The sequence below is a fragment of the Phaethon aethereus genome (genome assembly GCF_964289735.1).
Source record: "Phaethon aethereus genome assembly, chromosome: 1".
Classification (NCBI taxonomy): domain Eukaryota; kingdom Metazoa; phylum Chordata; class Aves; order Phaethontiformes; family Phaethontidae; genus Phaethon; species Phaethon aethereus.
In genome coordinates, this window is record NC_138575.1 from 1534155 (window position 1) to 1553576 (window position 19422).

General features: G+C 45.7%; 1 protein-coding gene across 1 annotated transcript; it reads left to right on the forward strand.

The window, feature by feature from the left end:
• Positions 1 to 5990: 5990 nt before the first annotated feature.
• Positions 5991 to 18607, forward strand: CPA2 (carboxypeptidase A2; the record flags this gene model as incomplete). Its single annotated transcript, XM_081996611.1, has 12 exons — positions 5991 to 6023; positions 9253 to 9341; positions 11204 to 11285; positions 12151 to 12285; positions 13064 to 13162; positions 13756 to 13857; positions 14027 to 14128; positions 14867 to 14977; positions 15340 to 15430; positions 16866 to 17065; positions 18093 to 18177; positions 18420 to 18607. Exons 2-12 carry the CDS (start codon positions 9277 to 9279, stop codon positions 18605 to 18607), a joined length of 1260 nt encoding a protein of 419 aa, XP_081852737.1. The 5' UTR covers positions 5991 to 6023; positions 9253 to 9276.
• Between the last annotated feature and the right edge of the window lie 815 nt (positions 18608 to 19422).

Below are 19422 nucleotides of genomic sequence, written 5' to 3' on the forward strand. Positions count from 1 at the left end.
CGAGAGGAGCTGGACAGAGAAGCTGCACCTGGCAGGGGAAGGCATATGGAGCTGAGGTGGCTGCAACAGGTCATGCAAGACAGAGGCAGCAGCTTTGCAAAAGAAAGATTATCTGGGATATTCTGATTATTCGGGATATGCAACCTATTATTTTTTCACACTCTACTTCCAATTTCGGTAAATGCAATAACTCCCAAGTTGTCCCAGTGTAAAGGCTGGTGGAGTGTGTTGTTCTTTTATAAAAAGCTGGTTACAGGAAGCCTACAGTAATAAAAATATGGGTGGAGAAAGAGAGGAAACAAATTTAAACAGGATGAAAGTTGGTTCAGTAGATCCACACCCTTGGATGATTTCAGTTGGTTTGAAAGTCTCTTGACTTTGACTCATTTCCTAAGCGAAGGGATGAAAGCAAGAAAAGAGTGAAAAAGAGATAATACTGAAGGACTGTTAAAAGCCTAATTTGGCCTTCCAGTCTCAAACAGCCATTTGAGGATGTGGTGAATCACCCTTCATGGGTTACAGAAGAAGAAGAGTCTTGTTTAGGTGTGATGGCCAGCTTTGACACAGCTAGTTGAGAGGAGATGTATCCCACCCAACATTCTCCAAACGCTACAACAGGACCTGAGGGCATTCTCACCTTCCCTGGATCACAGCCAAAGGACTTAATGGGCAGAAAAGAGGCCACTTTGCAATGCCATCATCGCCGTGACTCCACAGGTGGCCGATATGTTAGGGCTTCCTGAGATGGTCAGCTGGACAATGGGTTGCCAAGGGGCTGCTCCGAACACGGAAATGCTCGCCCCTCAGAGACGGAACTGCCCTGTGACCGTGTCCAGTGCCGAGGCTCCATGGGAAACCTTTTTTCCTCTTTTTGGTGGTACTACTGTCAAAATGAAGGCCAACCATGTCCCCGAAGCAGTGTGGCCAGCAGGGTGAGGGAGGGGATTCTGCCCCTCTGCCCCGCTCTGGGGAGACCCCCCTACAGTGCTGCGTCCAGCTCTGGAGCCCTCGGCACAGGAGAGACATGGACCTGCTGGAGCGGGGCCAGAGGAGGCCCCAGCAATGCTCCGAGGGCTGGAACAGCTCTGCTGGGAGGACAGGCTGGGAGAGCTGGGGGGGTTCAGCCTGGAGAAGAGAAGGGTCCAGGGAGACCTTACTGCAGCTGCCAGGGCTTAAAGGGGGCTTACAAGAAATATGAGGACAGAGTTTTTAGCGGGGCCTGTAGCGATAAGACAAGGGGTAATGGTTTCAGACTAAAAGAGGGTGGATTTAGACTAGATATAAAGAAGAAATTTTTCACACTGAAAGTGGTGAAACCCTGGCCCAGGTTGCCCAGAGAGGTGGTAGATGCCCCATCCCTGGAAACCTGTCCAGGTCAGGTTGGACAGGTCTCTGAGCAACCTGATCTGGATGAAGATGTCCCTGCTTATGGCAGGGGGGCTGGACTAGATGGCCTTGAAAGGTCCCTTTCAACCCAACGATTCTATGATTCTACAAATGACCCCTTACTCTCAGGCGCTAGTCAGAAACCAGATGAGAGGGACTATAAAAAGGGTGAGCAAGGCTTTGTGGGGATCAGAGGGAAAATTCCGCTCTGCTCCTGCACTGTCATTTTGATTATGTGTCTTGTCTGCCACACTCAGCAAGATATTATTTAATCCTGTGTTTTCTGCTGACACCTGCTGGCCCTTAGCAGAAGGTTATTGCGGGCCTTATACAAAACTTTCCTGCCTAAAGGGCTTTCACAACCTCAGAAGTTGTTGTTATTTATAACTTCCTCGTGGTATGATGTCACTCTTAGATCCAGTCTTAAACATACAGGTATGGGTAACTCTATTTCTCCCAGTACCCTTCTCATCACCTTCTTGTTATGACCAGTTACAATTCATCCATGTGCTTGCTGTCCTAAAATGGAAAGCTACAACATGATCCGAATGGCATGTGTGGTGCGTTATAAACTGCTGTGTGACAGAGAGACATGAAATCTAGGGACAACCCTGGAAAATTGAAGGTCTTGATTTCCTAATTTAAGGAAATTTGAGTTGGAAATAAGTAGCTTCACTGCAGTCAGTGTTATTTCTCTTCCAGAGAGATCAAAATGAGGGTTCTGCTCCTAAAATGATGTTCATTTCTTATCCAGAGCGCTCCCAAGGTGCCTTGTGGATTAGGAATCTGTAAATAATCCATTACTTACAGAACTAATAGTTCTCTCGCCAGTAATACAAAATTAATTGCGTTATAGCCAATTAACTTTGATCATCCAGGACATGAGTTGCCGACAAAGCCCTTCACCATGTCAATGTTACAGGTTGTGGCGAATTAGTGGTTTAGGCCGCGTACGGAATTACTGCCAAAGATATTAGAAAGCAAATGATTTTAATACAAATTTGTGAAAAGTGCAACGTAACAGAATTCGATGGCATGGTCCACTCTATTGCTTATTCAACGTGGAAAAAGCATACAAAAGAGAAACCAAATTAAAATTGAGTTAGAATGATTTACACATAGATGGGGAAGAATGATATTTACAGAGTTGGGGAAATTGAATTGGGTGGATTAGGGAAAGAAAGTGGGGGAGACCCTCCCATTGAGTCATGAGGTTCAGAGTGGACCCCCTTTCTTTTTAAACTCCTATTCAGAGGAGTCTAGGGGCAGCTGAATCCACTCCTAGTCCCAGACTTAGTCAACAGTTTATGACTAAAGGGATTAAGTGCAAGGATCTTGGTGTAATGATTTAACGTGATTTTGTGTTTTGTATAACCTTAGAATTCCAACAATCTAATATAAAATAGCAGCGATTTAAAATTCACTAACACTATTAAGGCAAATCACAACGTTTGATTGTATAATTTTTTAAGAAAGCTTAACAATACAATTTAAGAACTTACTAAATCTCTCTAATTACATATACACAGATGTAGATATAGACATACTGGTGCATGTAGACATGATCGGTGCATTCCTTTAAGTAATAAATCAAGTAGAGGAGACAGGAGATCCCCACGGATGAACAAGGAACTTTTGGAAAAACTTGTATGGACGAAAGAAGTTTGCAGTAGGTGGAAAAAGGGACTGGTCACTTGGAAGGACTATAGGAATGCTGTCAGGATATACAGGGATGCAACAAGGAAGGCCAAGGCCCTCTTGGAACTAAATCTGGCGAAGGAACAGAGAACAAGAAGGGCTTCTTCAGGTATATCAGTGGTAAAAGAAAGACTAGGGAAAATGTGGGACCTTTGGTGAATGAAGTGGGAGCCCTGGTGACAGAGGAGGCAGAGAAGGCAGAGTTACTGAATGCCTTTTTCACTTCAGTCTTTACTGCTAAGACTACTCCTCAGGAATCCCAGACCCTGGACTTAAGTGAAAAAGCCTGGAGGGAGGAAGACTCTCCACTGGTCGATGAGGTTTGGGTTAGAGATCATTTGGCTGAACTGAACACTCATGCATCCATGAGCCCTGATGGGATGCACTTGCGAGTGCTGAGGGAGCTGGCTGATGTTGTTGCAACACCTCTCCATCATTTTTGAAATATCATGGAAAATGGGAGAGGTGCCTGAGGACTGGAGGAAAGCCAATGTCACCCCAGTTTTCAAAAAGGGCAAGAAGGAAGACCTGGGAAATTATAGACTGGTCAGCCTCATCTGCATCCCTGGGAAGGTGATGGAACAGCTCCTTCTGAAGGCCATCTCTAGGCACATGGATGAAGAGAAAGTTATCAGGAGTAGTCAGCATGGATTCACCAAGGGGAGATCGTGCTTGACCAACCTGATAGCCTTCAACCTGATAAGGAGAGCAGTGGATGTGGTTTACCTTGACTTCAGTAAGGCTTTTGACACTGTCTCCCATAACATCCTCATAGTGAAGCTCAGGAAGTATGGGATGGATGAGTGGATTGTGAGATGGATCAAGAACTGGCTAAGCAACAGAGCTCAAAGGGTTGTGGTTAGCGGCGCAGAGTCCAGTTGGAGGCCTGTAGCTAGTGGTGTCCCCAGGGATCAGTACGGGTCACGTTTTGTTCAACATCTTCATCAATGACCTAGATGAAGGGATGGAATGCACCCTCAGCAAGTTTGCTGATGATACAAAACTGGGAGGAGTGGCTGATACACCAGGAGGCTGTGCTGCCATTCAGCGGCATCTGGACAGACTGGAGAGTTGGGCGGAGGGGAACCTCATGAAATTTAACAAGGACAGTGTAGAGTTCTGCACCTGGGGAGGAACAACCCCATGCACCAGTACAGGTTAGGGGTTGACCTGCTGGAAAGCAGCTCTGTGGAGAAGGGCCTTGGAGACCTGGTAGACAATAAGTTGTCCATGGGACAGCAATGTGCCCTGGTGGCCAAGAGGGCCAATGGTATCCTGGGGTGCATTAAGAAGAGTATGACCAGCAGGTCGAGAGAGGTTATCCTCTCCATCTACTCTGCGCTGGTGAGGCCTCATCTGGAGTATTGCATCCAGTTCTGGGCTTCCCAGTTCAAGAGAGACAGGGAACTTCTGGAGCGAGTCCAGCGGAGGGCTACAAGGATGATTAAGGGACTGGAACATCTCTCATATGAGGAAAGGCTGAGAGACCTGGAGCTGTTTAGTCTGGAGAAGAGAAGGCTGAGAGGGCACCCTATCAATGTCTATAAATATCTGAGGGGTGGCTGTCAGGAGGATGGAGCCAGTCTCTTTTCAGTAGTGCCCAGTGACGGGACGAGGGGCAATGGGCACAAACTGCAGCACAGGAAGTTCCACCTCAGCATGAGGAAAAAATTCTTTGCTGTGAGGGTGATGGAGCACTGGAACAGGCTGCCCAGAGAGGTTGTGGAGTCTCCTTCTCTGGAGACCTTCCAAACCCCACTGGACGCGTTCCTGTGCAACCTGCCCTGGGTGATCCTGCTTTGGCAGGGGGATTGGACCAGATGATCTTCGGAGTTCCCTTCCAACCCCTACCATTCTGTTATTCTGTGATTCTGTGACATATATATAAAGAGATATATATGAAAGGGATGTATATGTAAGAGGAGATATATGAAGAAATATATATATATACACACACAGAAAGGTACCTGTTAAAAAGTTTTCCCAAGAATTCCATGAAATACTCACATCAAATGTCTTTGCATTTCTCAAGAGGTGACGGGTTGAGCCTCAAAACAGGGCTATCAACCCAGGTCCGTGCCAGTCTTCGGTGACGGTCCTCTGAACATATCGTGAACTTAAGAGTTCACGAGCTATGAGGAGCGTCCCACTCAGAGGCAGATGCTGGTCGCAGCTGGCTGCGGTCCAGGAGAGCTGAAAGGGTCTCGCTGAGATATAGAGTCAGCAGATGATTGACTTTAGGCATCATCAGTAAATTTCCATCCTTGTCACAATCATTTGCCAGTAATTCTCGAAATACCAGTGATGTTGGCACTGATCCACCCACGTCACGATTGGATAAAATATGTTCTGGGGCTATTGGGGAGGATTAGTTACTCCCACAACTGATAGCTCTCGGACAGTCAGGACCATTCCCCACCTTAGCTACGCAAGAGAGCTTGGTACAGTCAAGGGGCTTTCAACCACCAAACTCATTGCACCAAGGCCAAGGCTTGATGAGAGTTCCAGGAGCAAGGCAGACGGCAATGCACCACCACAAAGGCCTATCTCAAGATGATGAGAAAAGAAACATTTCTATCCCAAGGTGAAACGTGTTTGGGATTTCTGAGGAATATGGGCTTGCTGAGAATCTCAGCAGAAATGGTGAAGACGCGAGGGCTCCCCTCCTGGCTGCGTTTTCCTGGGGCAGGGGCTGGTGCTGCTCCCTGTGCTTTAGCTGTGTGAAGACCAGTCAGCCTTGTGTCCTGGAGCCTCTCTTGCAAGCCCACGCACACGGTAAGAATTAGCAATATATATTTTCCCCCTAGAAATGAAGGAAGTAATGTTTGTGCGTTGTTCTAACTAAAAAATTCCATATGATATTATTTTCCTGAAACAGATCCTCCAGCAAGCCAAAGAGAAAAGATTATGTGCTGACGAAAGGGAAAGCAATTCAAAAGGTAAATACGAGTTTTGTAAGTTATGCGTAGGGTTCAAAAAAGGTGCCTCGTGAGAGAGCAGGAGGCAACGCAGAATGTATGTGGAGAGGGCAGAGGGGACAAGTGGAGCAGCAGGAGCACAAGGAAAGCTCAGTCCAGCACAGATTGTCTCCCCTTCCCTCTCCTGTCATACTGAATTGCTGAACACTTATTTTGAGAGGATGGGAGACGAGGGGGACTGCATGCTGTGGGCTCGCTTACCTTTCCCATGTGATAGGAGAGATTACTACTCTGTATCTTGGTTGCAAGAACCATTTTTAGAGGGGGGCAACAGATGGTCCGGACTTTACAGAAAAGGAGTGACTCCACCTAAATTTGATGACTTTTGAGGCCTTTTTAGTGGACAGAGGGGGTTGTATCCATTCTGTCCCCTCTGTCAACGACCGCACAGGTAGCCTGTCTACATACCAGTATTGCAATTTTAAGCAACAAGACAAAGTTTGTTAGACAAGATTCATTTAACTTTTCACTTCTTGACATGTCACCAGGATGTTCGTGATTCACTGCATGATACCACATCCTCTTAGGACTGTGCAGAGAGTATGTCCCACCCTGCCCATGTTAGTGTGCTAGGGCCCTGAGAGCGCTAATTGCCCTGACTGCGCTCATGTAGGGTCCCCACCCACACACCCTCCGCCCCTTGGTGTGGGAGCTGTATTTAAGCCGAGGCCATTGGGTTTGATCCTCATTTTTGCTGCAGAGGGTGCATGGTGGTCTTGGGCTTCTAGTTCTTGACATCCTGGCTGTGGACCTGCTGTGTGACTTACCTGAGAATCTGGACTGTGGCTGTTCCTGGTCAGTGCCACCAGACGTACTCTGCTCCTCTTGTTCGGGTCCCATGGGGCCATGCTGCTTGTGGTGAGCTCTCTACCCCGCACCTGCCTTGCTGTCACCTTTGGCTTCTGGCTTGCCATGGCGGTGCACCCCGGCTCTTGCAGCTCCCTAATTTGCTCAGGTGTTTTGGGCCTTGAGCTGAGCACTACAGAGGCTTTCAGCTTGTGCAGGACTTCACCCATAGGACTTACTCTGTGGTTCAAGCTGATCTCCAAACCCTGCAGGACCTTATGGCTATAGCGGGAGGTCACAGTGCTGCAGGCTTCTGTAGCTTCTCCAGTGGGGATTAGGAGTGGGTACAAAGGTTTGGGCTTAAATGCAGCTCCTTAAATGCAATGGGTGGAGGCCCCAGATGAGGCTGGTCAGGGCACTCAGAGCTTGTTGGTGTACTTTAGACCCTGACATCACAGTTGGCGGGATCTCTTGGCAGCCTTTACATCCATAAGGGATGTAGCATGAGTAATGAAGCAAGCTATAATTTTGCTCTAAATTAAGTCCCTCCTTCCTGTTTTCAAAGAGAGAATCCACAGGAGGTGGTATGGACAGTCTGTTGGTTCTTTATGAAATGTTGAAGGCCATAAGCTACAGGTGGGATTTGACTTCCACCATAATTACTGTACTGATGGAAAGCAGGAAGTTCTCATGATGCTTCCTGTTTCTTAGGATCTGATTTATGTTAAAGGGAGTGGAGATCCCGTTGTTTCCCAAGGACTGGGTTAGGTTAAACCTCAAAGACCTGGGGAGTCACAGGAACATATCTTACCTCCCTGCAGATCAATATGTTCTCCATAGTGTGTCCCCAAGATACAACAGTTGAAGGATGACTAATTCCTATATGTCAAAACAGGCAGAATCTCTGCCTGGGGCTCCCTTTGTTCTCAAAAACATGAGGCCTGGCCTTACAAAAGATTTGCTTGGAGTCTGCTGTGAACCCATGACACCAAGCCATGGTGGGCATGAACCCAAGCCACTGGCACCACTGCAGAGGGGTAGGGTGGGAGTGGAGATTGGGGGTGGCTCCCCAGGGAGGTGCTGACAAACGTTGAGAGCAGTACGGATGAGATCCTGTGGGGATTGTCAGAGCCTTCCTTTCCTCAGCCGCCCGAAGTTGATTACAGAGTAGCTGAACCATCTCCCTTCTGTCCCACGTGAGTTCCCAGGAACCCCATCTGCAGGTATTACAGCAGGATCAGCACCTGGCTCTTCCTCAGTAACATTTTTAATGGGATGAACAAAAAAGTGTACCAAACAGCTCTCCAGCTCTACCTGTCATTCTGGGACAGCTGCATCTGGGTGTTCCCACAACCAAAGGCAAGAGAGGTGGTTTCCAAATCTCAACCAGGAGACAGCCCGTCACCATTACTCCTTCAACATGAATAACAACAACTCAAATATCTGAGCACCTTTATGGAAGGCAAACAAGATGGAGACTATTCCCCATGAAGCGAGACGTAGGCAGAGTCCAGCGCAAGAGCAAAGGAACCCAGAGAGCTACTGGATCAAGGAACAGCCCTGCGGGCATTGTGAAGTTGACCCGGAATTGGCTGTTCCAGCACTTCTTCAGACCTCTGTCATCTCTTTCTGAGAAGGTTACTTCATTACAAGAGGATTTCTAGCAAGCCTGTCCAAGGAGAAGTGTCTAGCTGCACAGTTGATCTCTGAAGTTCCTGTTCACCCAATGCTTTTTTCTGTTCCTACTTGCTTTCATGTGAATCTTGCTGCAACCTTAATTTGCACTGGCGGGCTGGATCTGTATGAAACCATCCCAACTGAAGATGGAGGGAATGCTCCAATTTCAATAAAGAATATATTTAAATTATCTGGCTTATATCTAGAAGTGTGTAGCTTGTATATAAGAGTGAATTTATAGCATGGCCTTGGCAGGCAGGATCCAGAACCTGCCTGCTATCACCAGAGTGATTATTTCACTCAATTATTTCAACTTGAGTATTTTTGCTGGAGTGAGATATTTCTGCTGGCTGCCTCTTTGTAACGAGCAGTGGGCTACTAGAAATCTACAGTAGATGAAAAACACACGACTAAGAGTCAACTGGTAGAGCTCCTCACTCCCAGTGAGAGCTGGGATGGCATTCAGTTTGACTCTGTTTTCGTCTACCTAGAAAAATGTGTGAAAGGACACTGAGGAGCTTTGTGGGCAAAACTTTGAAAACAACTCCTCCCTTACAGGTTTGAATGTGTCAGTGGAAAATATTTTTTTGGAGGTGAAATTGGCCTCCTATCTGTTGGTTGCCTTGAAAGCTCTGATAAATGTGAGAACATAGTCACATGGAATACAGATATGTTTTATCTGAAAAAGGGTTTCTTAACAAGTCCTGTATAAATTCACCTTTGCTAGGCTGAGCTGAACTTCACATCAAACATGAAGCTGATTTTGATCTTCAGTGCCCTCTTTGGGGCTTCCTTGTGCCTGGAAACTTTTGTTGGGTGAGTTATGCTTTTGTGGAAGACCTTTCATTTAAGGCCCTATTATCCTTGGTTTTTTTAATGATCTTTACAAAATCTGCTTGGGGCACATTCTTTGCTTTCTATGACTGACTTGTCTTGCTGCTTTGCTACTCCAGTGTTTGAAGGAACCTCTCTTCAGAATAGGATCTTCTGTCCCCCAACTGTTGCATACGCTTGTTGTTTGTAGATCCTTTTGTCATTTCATAAAAAAACATTGGGTGGAAGTGACCTCCAGAAGTCTTTAGCCCATCCTCCTGCTCAGAGCAGGGCATGGAGCTGTTTCCCTTTGTTATCATCATCTACCCCTATGGGGAAGAGTGTAATTTTTTTGTTACTCCCCTTCAACTAGTTGTAGGCTGCAATTAGATCAGCCTGAACAAGCCCGAGCTCATCAGCCTCTCCTCTTGGTACTGTTTGCTTGTACTTGTTTTACCAAGCAGCCTGGAACATTGTGTATTTGAATGAGATATACGTTCTTAGTGATCTAAAAACAACGTAAAGACTGTACATTGTGATCACTGTACGTTTTACAATGCATAGTCTAAGTTAATCGCTGAGGTTACCTCTATAACCGGTGGAGTGAGGTACTTCCAGATGGTGATTCATTCCACCTGGGATGGCGCAAGCCATCCTCTGATGGTATCAGCTTCTGACAACACAGGGAAGTTTGTCAACTGTCTTTGACTAAACTGAAAAAAAAGTGAAATGAATTACGTATTCAGTGTTATGTTGACATGTGGAAACAAACTTCACAACTCAAAAGAGTTATAAAGGAGGTATGTTTATTACAGTGCTGGACGCATGGGGGATATCTCCTCCTAACATGTGTGCGCTGAAACAAAAGTTCATCCTTATAAAGACATGAATATATACCTTAAAGACATGAATATTCACATGTTTTCCAAGAAATCACCGCCTCCTTGCTTATCTATTACATTTACATAATGCTGGCATTGCAAAACTACACTATACATGTGCGGGGGTCTCAGGTGGTCGTTTGGGGAGTTAGCCCCCTACTCCTTTTTCCCTTTTATGGTCATGGGTCTCTTGAAGATAATTTCTTCTCCTTGGATGTTTGCCCCTTCTGTTGTCCAGCCAAGCGGTTCCTTCTTATCATCCTTGTTAGAGCATTCCTGCCAGTCTGTCTCTATGCTCAAGGGTAAGATATCTTCTCTGTTCTCTTTAATCTCTCAGTCCTTGCTTTTAACTCTTCTTTGTTTTAATTTTCATGAGGCCTGCTTTAGTCATGATTAACCATTTACACATACTTACAATGTTAGCATTAAGGCAAATACAGCCTAAGGACTATGAGAGTAGGCCTTTAAACATAATGACATAGTTATTAGGCTAAAGAATTCTATAGTAAAGTCAAACTAATCATGTAATCGATAACCTTCCATATATTAAGGAATTTGCAAAACTTAGAGTTGATTAGTGACACATGCTAAAACCTTGTAATTGTTTTAGATCCTTGTTTCACTGTGTGCCCTGTTGTATAATGCTCCCCAAACATTTGCAAACTCAACCAGAATTTTTTTTCTGCAAGCTGTGACAAATAACTAAAAGATGCAAGACTGATCCTTGTAAGCAATTAAAAACTCATCTACTTGATGTCTTGTTTATGACGAAATCTTAAAAATTTAACTAGTTGCTAATCTAGTGCACCTATAGCAGGTTGTTGGTTGAACTCTTGAGTGACACTTAAGTCAACTGCAATAAAGAAGTCCCTATCAGCTGGTGGCATGCAACTAACTACCCACCAAATTCATGATCTTAAAACAAGCTAGTTCAACCGGGCCTCTTTTTGAGACTGTTTTGGAAGACTTATTGATTCATTGCAGGCACCAGGTTCTCCGAATCAAGACAAGAAATGAGGAGGAGGTTAAGAAGTTACAGCTTTTGGAATCGCTGGAACACCTTGCGGTATGTTATTACCACAGAGGCATTTTTCAACGTTTCAGACTGGGGTAGGACTTGTCACAGTAGGACTTTGTGTCGCATTTGGAAGGTTCATGCCACACTCTGGCAGCTGCCATAAATAAATTTACTGTCTCAATTCTTGGTGTTTGATCTGCAAGTTGTAGTACCAGCCAGGTATTAAGGAGTGCCTGCATTCACATTTTCTTCTTATTGGGCTTACAATCATATTTGAATGGATCTGCTCTTAATCTTAGTATTGAAAATCTTGTCTTTAAAGCTGAGATGCTAATGTTTTTGTACTTGTCTCCCAGTGTTATGGGAGGAATTTGTTAGTTAGAGTCTACATGGTATTGAAACAGGAAAACACACTATAAAATTCTAGGTTATTGCTGTTCTTGTTGCCATTGGTAAGAATTTTTATTATTGCTTTCTTTAAAAATATTGATTTGAATAGTATAGAAATGAAAATTTAGAAAAGCCTTACCAAAGGAGGAATAAAACCAATGGGTTTCATATTACCTAATGCTGTAATATGGAGCTTTTCTTGAAACTGTTTCTGGTGAAAGGGAGAATAATAAAATAATCATCACCAAAGACTAAAATTTCCTTTTACGTGTATGAAGCTCTGACTCAGTGAAAATGCTAACTTTAGCCTCCTGCAGACCTTTGCTATTTTTTTGTGAGTTTGTCACATTAACTGGTAGAAAGTTGTGGTGAGGCCTAAAGAATGGAGTGTGATGTAAGTGTGATGGGGCAGAATACTGCAGGAGTAGTTCAATTTGGGAGAAATCAGCATTTCTAAAGCTTTAGAACAGCTGTTTGCAGAACGCCTTCCCCAAACCAGATCCATTTCTTTTTCTCTTTTCAGCTTGATTTCTGGATAAATCCCTCCACCCCTGCCCTCCCTGTGGATGTGCGAATCCCTGCTGACAGCGTCCAAGCAGTCAAAGCCTTCCTGGAGTCCTGCGGGATTGAGTACTCCATCCTGATTGAAGATCTGCAGGTAGGCAATGTCACTAGCACCCAATTAGCTTTTAAATCCTGTGGAAACAAATGGTGAATCACAATTTGGCCTCGTTCATTAGTTAATGGACTTTTCTATACTCTGCTTTCCATGAGGTCCTTCCCTTATTTTTGTAGTCTGTGCATTAATTTCTCAAAGATGATCTGTGGATCACTGCTGTGCTGGGAAGCTGTGGAGATCACTCTGCAGATGTGGTCTGAAACCAGGTTGAATAGTGACATCAGTAAACACATAGGCTTCACAGGGCTCCTCTTCTGATAACCCCTGAGGAATTTCATGTGGTCTTTTGGCCTCAGATATTTGGGAATCACAACACTAAAGTTACTCATAATTCAGTAAACTCTGTTAAGAGCAGGTCTGGATCATAATCTGAAAGCACTTTACCCCACCAAGTGAGAGAAAAGTCACCCTCTTGGGCACTAATCTGACATTTCTTCATGAGCGATAATCTCAAAATGGCACCTAAAATGGCATTAACTCAGCAGAAACACTGCCCCCCTCAGCTTTCCAATGCTATTCTTGTTAATCTTAACAAGTGTTTAAAACTTAATGCTGACCATTTAAACACTGGTATTCTTGCCCATTTCACTACAGATACATTCAGCAGAAGCATCTGTTTGCTTCGTAGCTGTGGGAAGCCTGGGTCTGGGTCTGGAGCCAGTATGCAGCACACCATCTTGTAATTTGAGATAAACATTTGGTCGGAAGTTTGCAAATCAAGCAGGCTTTTTCTCAACATTTGAATGGCTTCTTTTAGGTTGTTCTAGATAAAGAAAAGCAGGATATGGCCTACAGTCAACAAAGGGAGCGCAGCAGCAACAGCTTCAACTATGGAACTTACCACACTCTGGATTCAGTGAGTACCTGAGATTTGGGGGAAGAGGATTCTTCTTTCTGGCCTTTTTTTCATGCTGTCTTCAATTAAACATCCTATATTGGGGTCTAAAATGTCTTTCCAGCTTCTTTTAGCATCTGTCTTTGTTTTTAAATGTACTAACTTTGTGGTCAGCACGAGCCAGCACTCTCCTTGACAGAGTGTTCGAACAGGCAAGTGTTGATCATACTTCTTCATAAACTCTTCTGCAGAGTTCTGTCAAAACCCTTCCTTCTGATTTTCAAAAGAGATCGAGAAATAAATGAATCTTGAAATAGGGAAATATAGGAAACCAGTAGCCATCGAGCAGAGGGTAAGGTATTTCTACTTACCAGAAGTCCTTAAAGAGGGTTTTGGATTTATTCCTTCAATAAGTAGATCTTGATGATATAGCAGCGCTTCCTTCTACTTTGTGATGTTAGGAACAGTGCTGACTACACTGATATAAGGCTTTGAAGAGGTCGTAGTAATGAAGGCAAAAGGAGAGAAAGGTGGATTTCATCAGGTCCTACAATTGTTCTGGGCAGTACTATACATAAATGTCATGTAAATGTCATTATGACTTTTAATTTCAGATTTATGCGGAACTAGAACATCTTGCATCTGAGTATAGCAACATTGTCAGTAAGCTCCAGATTGGGGAATCCTATGAAAAGCGACCTTTGTATGTGCTGAAGGTATGACATAAGTCACAGAACGTGTGCCTACATGCGTGTATACGTATACTAATATACATATGTATTACAGATACAGCACAATTTAGTCCAAAGCATCCCAGTCTATCTGGGGTGTTCTTGACTAAAAGGTGGCAGTGAGAGTTTTAAAACTTTCTGTTTCGTTTGACAGTTCAGCACTGGAGGAAGCAACCGTCCTGCAATCTGGATTGATGCCGGTATCCATTCCCGAGAGTGGGTTACCCAAGCGAGTGCAATATGGATAGCTAAAAAGGTCACTTTAGCAGTGATGGATTTTTCTTTTATCTTGGGAATGCCTCTGACTACTTATAAGTATATCACACCTGTATGTGTTTAGCCAGCTCTTCTAACTCCCCTTTACCCCTCTTAAAACACAGCCAACACCAGAGAGAATATGGCAGCTGCCTAGACAAAGAATTGAAAAATGCTGTGTATTGTTAGAACAGCTGGGAGAAGTTTAGGTAGACAAAATGTAGTAGCTCAGGTGAAATTGTTGAGCACCGCAGGGTTGATTGGTAACTATACAAATAACTGAGGACCTTTTGAAGATTAGTTTGCTCCTTCAGTCTGCCAACACAGAGAAACACTGTTGTTTGTTACCTTCCACAAAAGTGCCAAAATTTCCATCTCTCTATAAAGAAGCATTTAAATTCTGCTGAAAAAGACTAAGCCACCAGAGAAGTGCAGCCCAACCTGGCTAATCCATCTCAATCTTAGTGCCAGCCTTGGCCCATTCTCTGGGACAGACAGGAAGAGATTTTGTTGCCCTCTTCCATTAACTTCCTGTCTTCAGAATAAAATAGTAAAGCAGATTCATTGCTCCTTCCAAGCTCCAAGTCTAACGAGGAACATTTATGGCCAGCAGGTAATTAATGTTTCTTGTTTCCCTGCACTGAAAGCCAGACTTGCCTCTGTACCTAGCTGTTGGAGCATAAGCATCAGGCAAAGAAATATGCTGATAATCATGGTGTATCATACTGTCTCTGCTTAGATTGCCTCTGACTATGGGAAGGATCCATCTGTCACCTCTCTACTGAACAAAATGGACGTTTTCCTGCTGACAGTCTCAAACCCTGATGGATACGTATTCACTCACACAACAGTGAGTAAGCATGCTGTGTCTCTAACCTGATTTAGAAAGCTGTCATGCTCTTCCAAGCGAACAGTAAATGCGAGGGAAGTAGGCTCTGAAAGTCCATTTCTTAATGCTGTAAGAAGGAGTTACAAAAGAGTTGGGCAGGCAAAGATACTAATTACTTGTCTAACCCATCTTAACCCACTGTAAATTCACCAGCCCTTCACTTTTTGTCCATTGGCCCATCTTGGCAGTCAGCCCATCAGAAATAATCTTACGCTCATGCCTAGGATTGCTTCCTGGTGAATGGCAACTATTTCTGGGTAGTGGTTCTAATGCAATGACCGAGATTTGCTCCTTTTTGAAGCCATAGCGTTTCTTTGTTTTAGAATCGCATGTGGAGGAAGACCCGCTCCAAGAATCAAGGCAGTCGGTGTGTTGGAGTTGATCCAAACCGGAACTGGGATGCAGGTTTTGGAGGTAGGAATGAAGTTTCTGGTTTCTGGCTGTCCCTAAGTTCCCTTTCATGTTCCCAGATCCTGTTATGCAGGACCAGTAATTGCCTTAATATAAGGGATTCAGAAAGAAAATGGTCAAACAGGATGGTAGCTGTCTTTTGCAAAGTTAACTTCGTATTGATTAATTGCCAGTGAGCACAAGATGAAGGCAGGAATCTGTATCATCTAGAAGTATGTCCCTTGAGTATTCATGCTCTGTCGCTGCTGTTTGAGCATTTATCAGCACTTAAGGACTTGCCTTTGGCTGAAGACCTGTTCTTAGGAAAGCCTGTCTTTGTGTTGGTCTGCTTTGACCTCATCTTTGTCACATCCAGAGGGTAGTGGTCAAAGGCTCAGTGTCCAGATGGAGATCGGTGATGAGTGGTGTCCCTCAAGGGTCTGTACTGGGACCAGTACTGTTTAATATCTTCATCAATGACATAGACAGTGGGATCGAGAGCACCCTCAGCAAGTTTGCAGACGACACCAAGCTGAGTGGTGTGGTTGACATGCCTGAGGGACAGGATGCCATCCAGAGGGACCTGGACAAGGTTGAGGGACAGGCCCGTGTGAACCTCATGAGGTTCAACAAGGCCAAGTGCAGGGTCCTGCCCCTGGGTCAGGGCAACCCCTGGTATCAGCACAGGCTGGGGGATGAAGGGATGGAGAGCAGCCCCATGGAGAAGGACTTGGGGATCCTGGGCGATGAAAAGCTGGACATGAGCCAGCAATGTGTGCTCGCAACCCAGAAGGCCAACCATGTCCTGGGCTGCCCCCAAAGCCGCGTGGCCAGCAGGGCGAGAGAGGGGATTCTGCCCCTCTGCTCCACTCTGGGGAGACCCCCCTGCAGTGCTGCGTCCAGCTCTGGAGCCCTCGGCACAGCAGAGACATGGACCTGCTGGAGCAGGGCCAGAGGAGGCCCCAGCAATGCTCCGAGGGCTGGAACAGCTCTGCTGGGAGGACAGGCTGGGAGAGCTGGGGGGGTTCAGCCTGGAGCAGAGAAGGCTCCGGGGAGACCTTACTGCAGCCTAGCAGAACTGAAAGGGGGCTTACAAGAAAGATGGGGACAGACTTTTTAGCAGGGCCTGTAGCAATAGGACAAGGGTTACAGTTTTAAACTAAAAGAAGGTAGATTTAGACGAGGTATAAGGAGGACATTTTTGACCATGAGGGTGGTGAAACCCTGGCCCACGTTGCCCAGAGAGGTGGTCGATGCCCCATCCCTGGAAACATCCCGGGTCAGGTTGGACGGGTCTCTGAGCAACATGCTCTAGTTGAAGATGTACCTGCTCGTGGCAGGGTGTTGGACTAGATGGCCTTTAAAGGTCCCTTCCAACCGAAACTATTCTGTGATTCGATGACCTTTCATGAATGCCCGTTCTTACAGGTTTGCCTTTGTTCCCCTTTTGCACCAACAGGTCCTGGAGCCAGTAGCAATCCCTGTTCTGACTCTTACCGTGGGCCCAGTGCCAACTCAGAGGTGGAAGTTAAATCTGTCGTCAACTTCATTAAGAATCATGGAAACATCCGGGCCTTCCTCACCCTCCACAGTTACTCTCAGCTCTTGATGTATCCCTATGGCTATAAATGCACCGAACCGGCAGACCATGCTGAGCTGGTGAGATATAATGACTTGGCTTGAGCTTCCTCTGTTCTGTCCAGCTGGCTTTCTATACTCAAGTATTACAGCGTGATATCAGGATAAAAACAAGAGACTAAACTCTGCCATCCCTAGCAGTAACTGTCCATGAGAGCAAGCAAAAACCTGCTGCGATGCAATGCCTTTAAAAGAAAAATCTTGGTCATAGGCAAACACATGCCATCCCCACCCATTCTCAGCCCTCTTTGCTCATCTGTGTTTCCTTCTTTCCGCTTTAATGACAGTGTCACAGCTGTAATAATATCTTTGAGGCGGTATGGATCTCACAATCATAATTCAAATGGAAAAGACCTCTGGAGGTCTGTGGTCTAACCCTCTGCTGAAAGCAGGCATGTGCTGGAGCCAGAGACAATTTCAGGGTTGGACTGGGTTGCTTAGGGACTTGCCCAGCTGAGTTTTGATTAATTGTTCTGATTTGTTTTGGTATTTCTAAAGACAAATTCCACAGCTTCTTCAAGCCCTTCCCAAAGTTTCCCCACTTCTCCATGGGGATTTTCTTTTTCCCCTAATACCTAAATGCAATTCCCCTTGTGGCAATTTGTTTGTTGCCACTTGTCCTTTTTCCCTACATCCCCAAGAAGATCCTGGCTCTGTTTTTATTACAACCACCTGCTATGTTGTTGAAGTGAGCACAAAGCTGACTGCTGACTATTGGAAGATCTCCAATTGCCTTGGGATTTCCTGGTATCTCTTGAACGTTCTCTTGACAAGGCAGTTGGTGAGATGAAATGCTGGATGATCAGATATAGAACCTGCTGTGATGTAATTTACTTACAGTGTCACGTCCCAAAAACACTATGGAAGCTGTGAGTGCTGTCGCTAGATTAAGAAATGGATTGATTGGACACTAGTTTATTGCGGGGTGTGAAAGATTGGAGATTTTGTGAAAGACTGTGGAGATTTCCCTGAGTATAGTTCAGGTTGACAAGATCTTAACATCAAGTGAGGCTACCTTCTGACTTGTCCTTCATCTTCTCCTCTCCAGGATGCCTTAGGAAGAGCTGCTGCCAGTTCCATCCAGTCCCTGTATGGCACCACCTTTACAGTGGGGAGCATTTGCACTACTATCTGTGAGTATTTTGCCAGTCCGAGCTTTTATGGGCTGTCCCAGGGCAACAATCTCCATCCGCCCCACAAGGTTTCCTCCTCTTGGGAGCAGTGATGCTTCTGTAGAGAGACACCACCAGTCAAACATTGGAGCTGAGCGTTCGCATAAAAACCTGATACGTGTTCCTCACAAATACAAGAAGGAGAGCAGAACTCTAATCACTCCTCTGTTCACCCCTCTGGCTCTTCTCCCTTTCTCTTTCAGATCAAGCCAGTGGAGGCAGCATTGACTGGAGCTACGATTATGGCATCAAGTACTCTTTCGCCTTTGAGCTGCGAGACACGGGGCGCTACGGTTTCCTCCTGCCAGCCAACCAAATCATCCCAACTGCAGAGGAGACCTGGCTGGGTCTGAAAGAAATCATGGAACATGTACGAGACAATCCATACTAAAAGCTGGGATGGGAATCAGCTGTCTGTAGCAGAAAGTTCATAAATCCTCTTCCCTCGGTATGCTTGCGACAGATGTAATGATATGGCATCTGGCTGAATAAAAACCCTGTGTGCATTCCTCCTACAGCAATACACGTCTGCATATAAAAAGCATTTAATGCTTGTCTTGTTGACTGCATCTCTGGGTGAAGAGTTTAGGGCACAGTTGTGGTCCACCTCACTGAGACACAGAAGCAACAGTGACAAGAGGAGAATGGAAGATGTGACCACTTGTGTGGCTCTTGAGATGTCAGAGTGACCTCCAGGGAGATGAAAAGAGCAGGCCTTTTTCGACCCAGCTAAAAAGAAGTCAGCTGAGGGAATTGCGTCAGTGGGGAGGCTGAGGAGAGGTTAAATCGAAGAGCAGAAAGGTGTGCTGGAAAAGGAGGAGATGCCTCGCCCCTGATGCCCATGACTGCAGCAAGCTGTCCTGCCTTCTGCCCCCTTGAGTGCCCTCTGCAGCTCCATCTCCATTAGCTAGGGCAACCCCCGGTATCAGCACAGGCTGGGGGTGAAGGGATGGAGAGCAGCCCCATGGAGAAGGACTTGGGGGTACTGGTGGATGAAAAGCTGGACCCGAGCCAGCAATGTGTGCTCGCAGCCCAGAAGGTCAAGCATGTCCTGGGCTGCCCCCAAAGCAGCATGGCCAGCAGGGCGAGAGAGGGGATTCTGCCCCTCTGCCCCGCTCTGGGGAGACCCCCCTGCAGTGCTGCCTCCAGCTCTGGAGCCCTCGGCACAGGAGAGACATGGACCTGCTGGAGCGGGGCCAGAGGAGG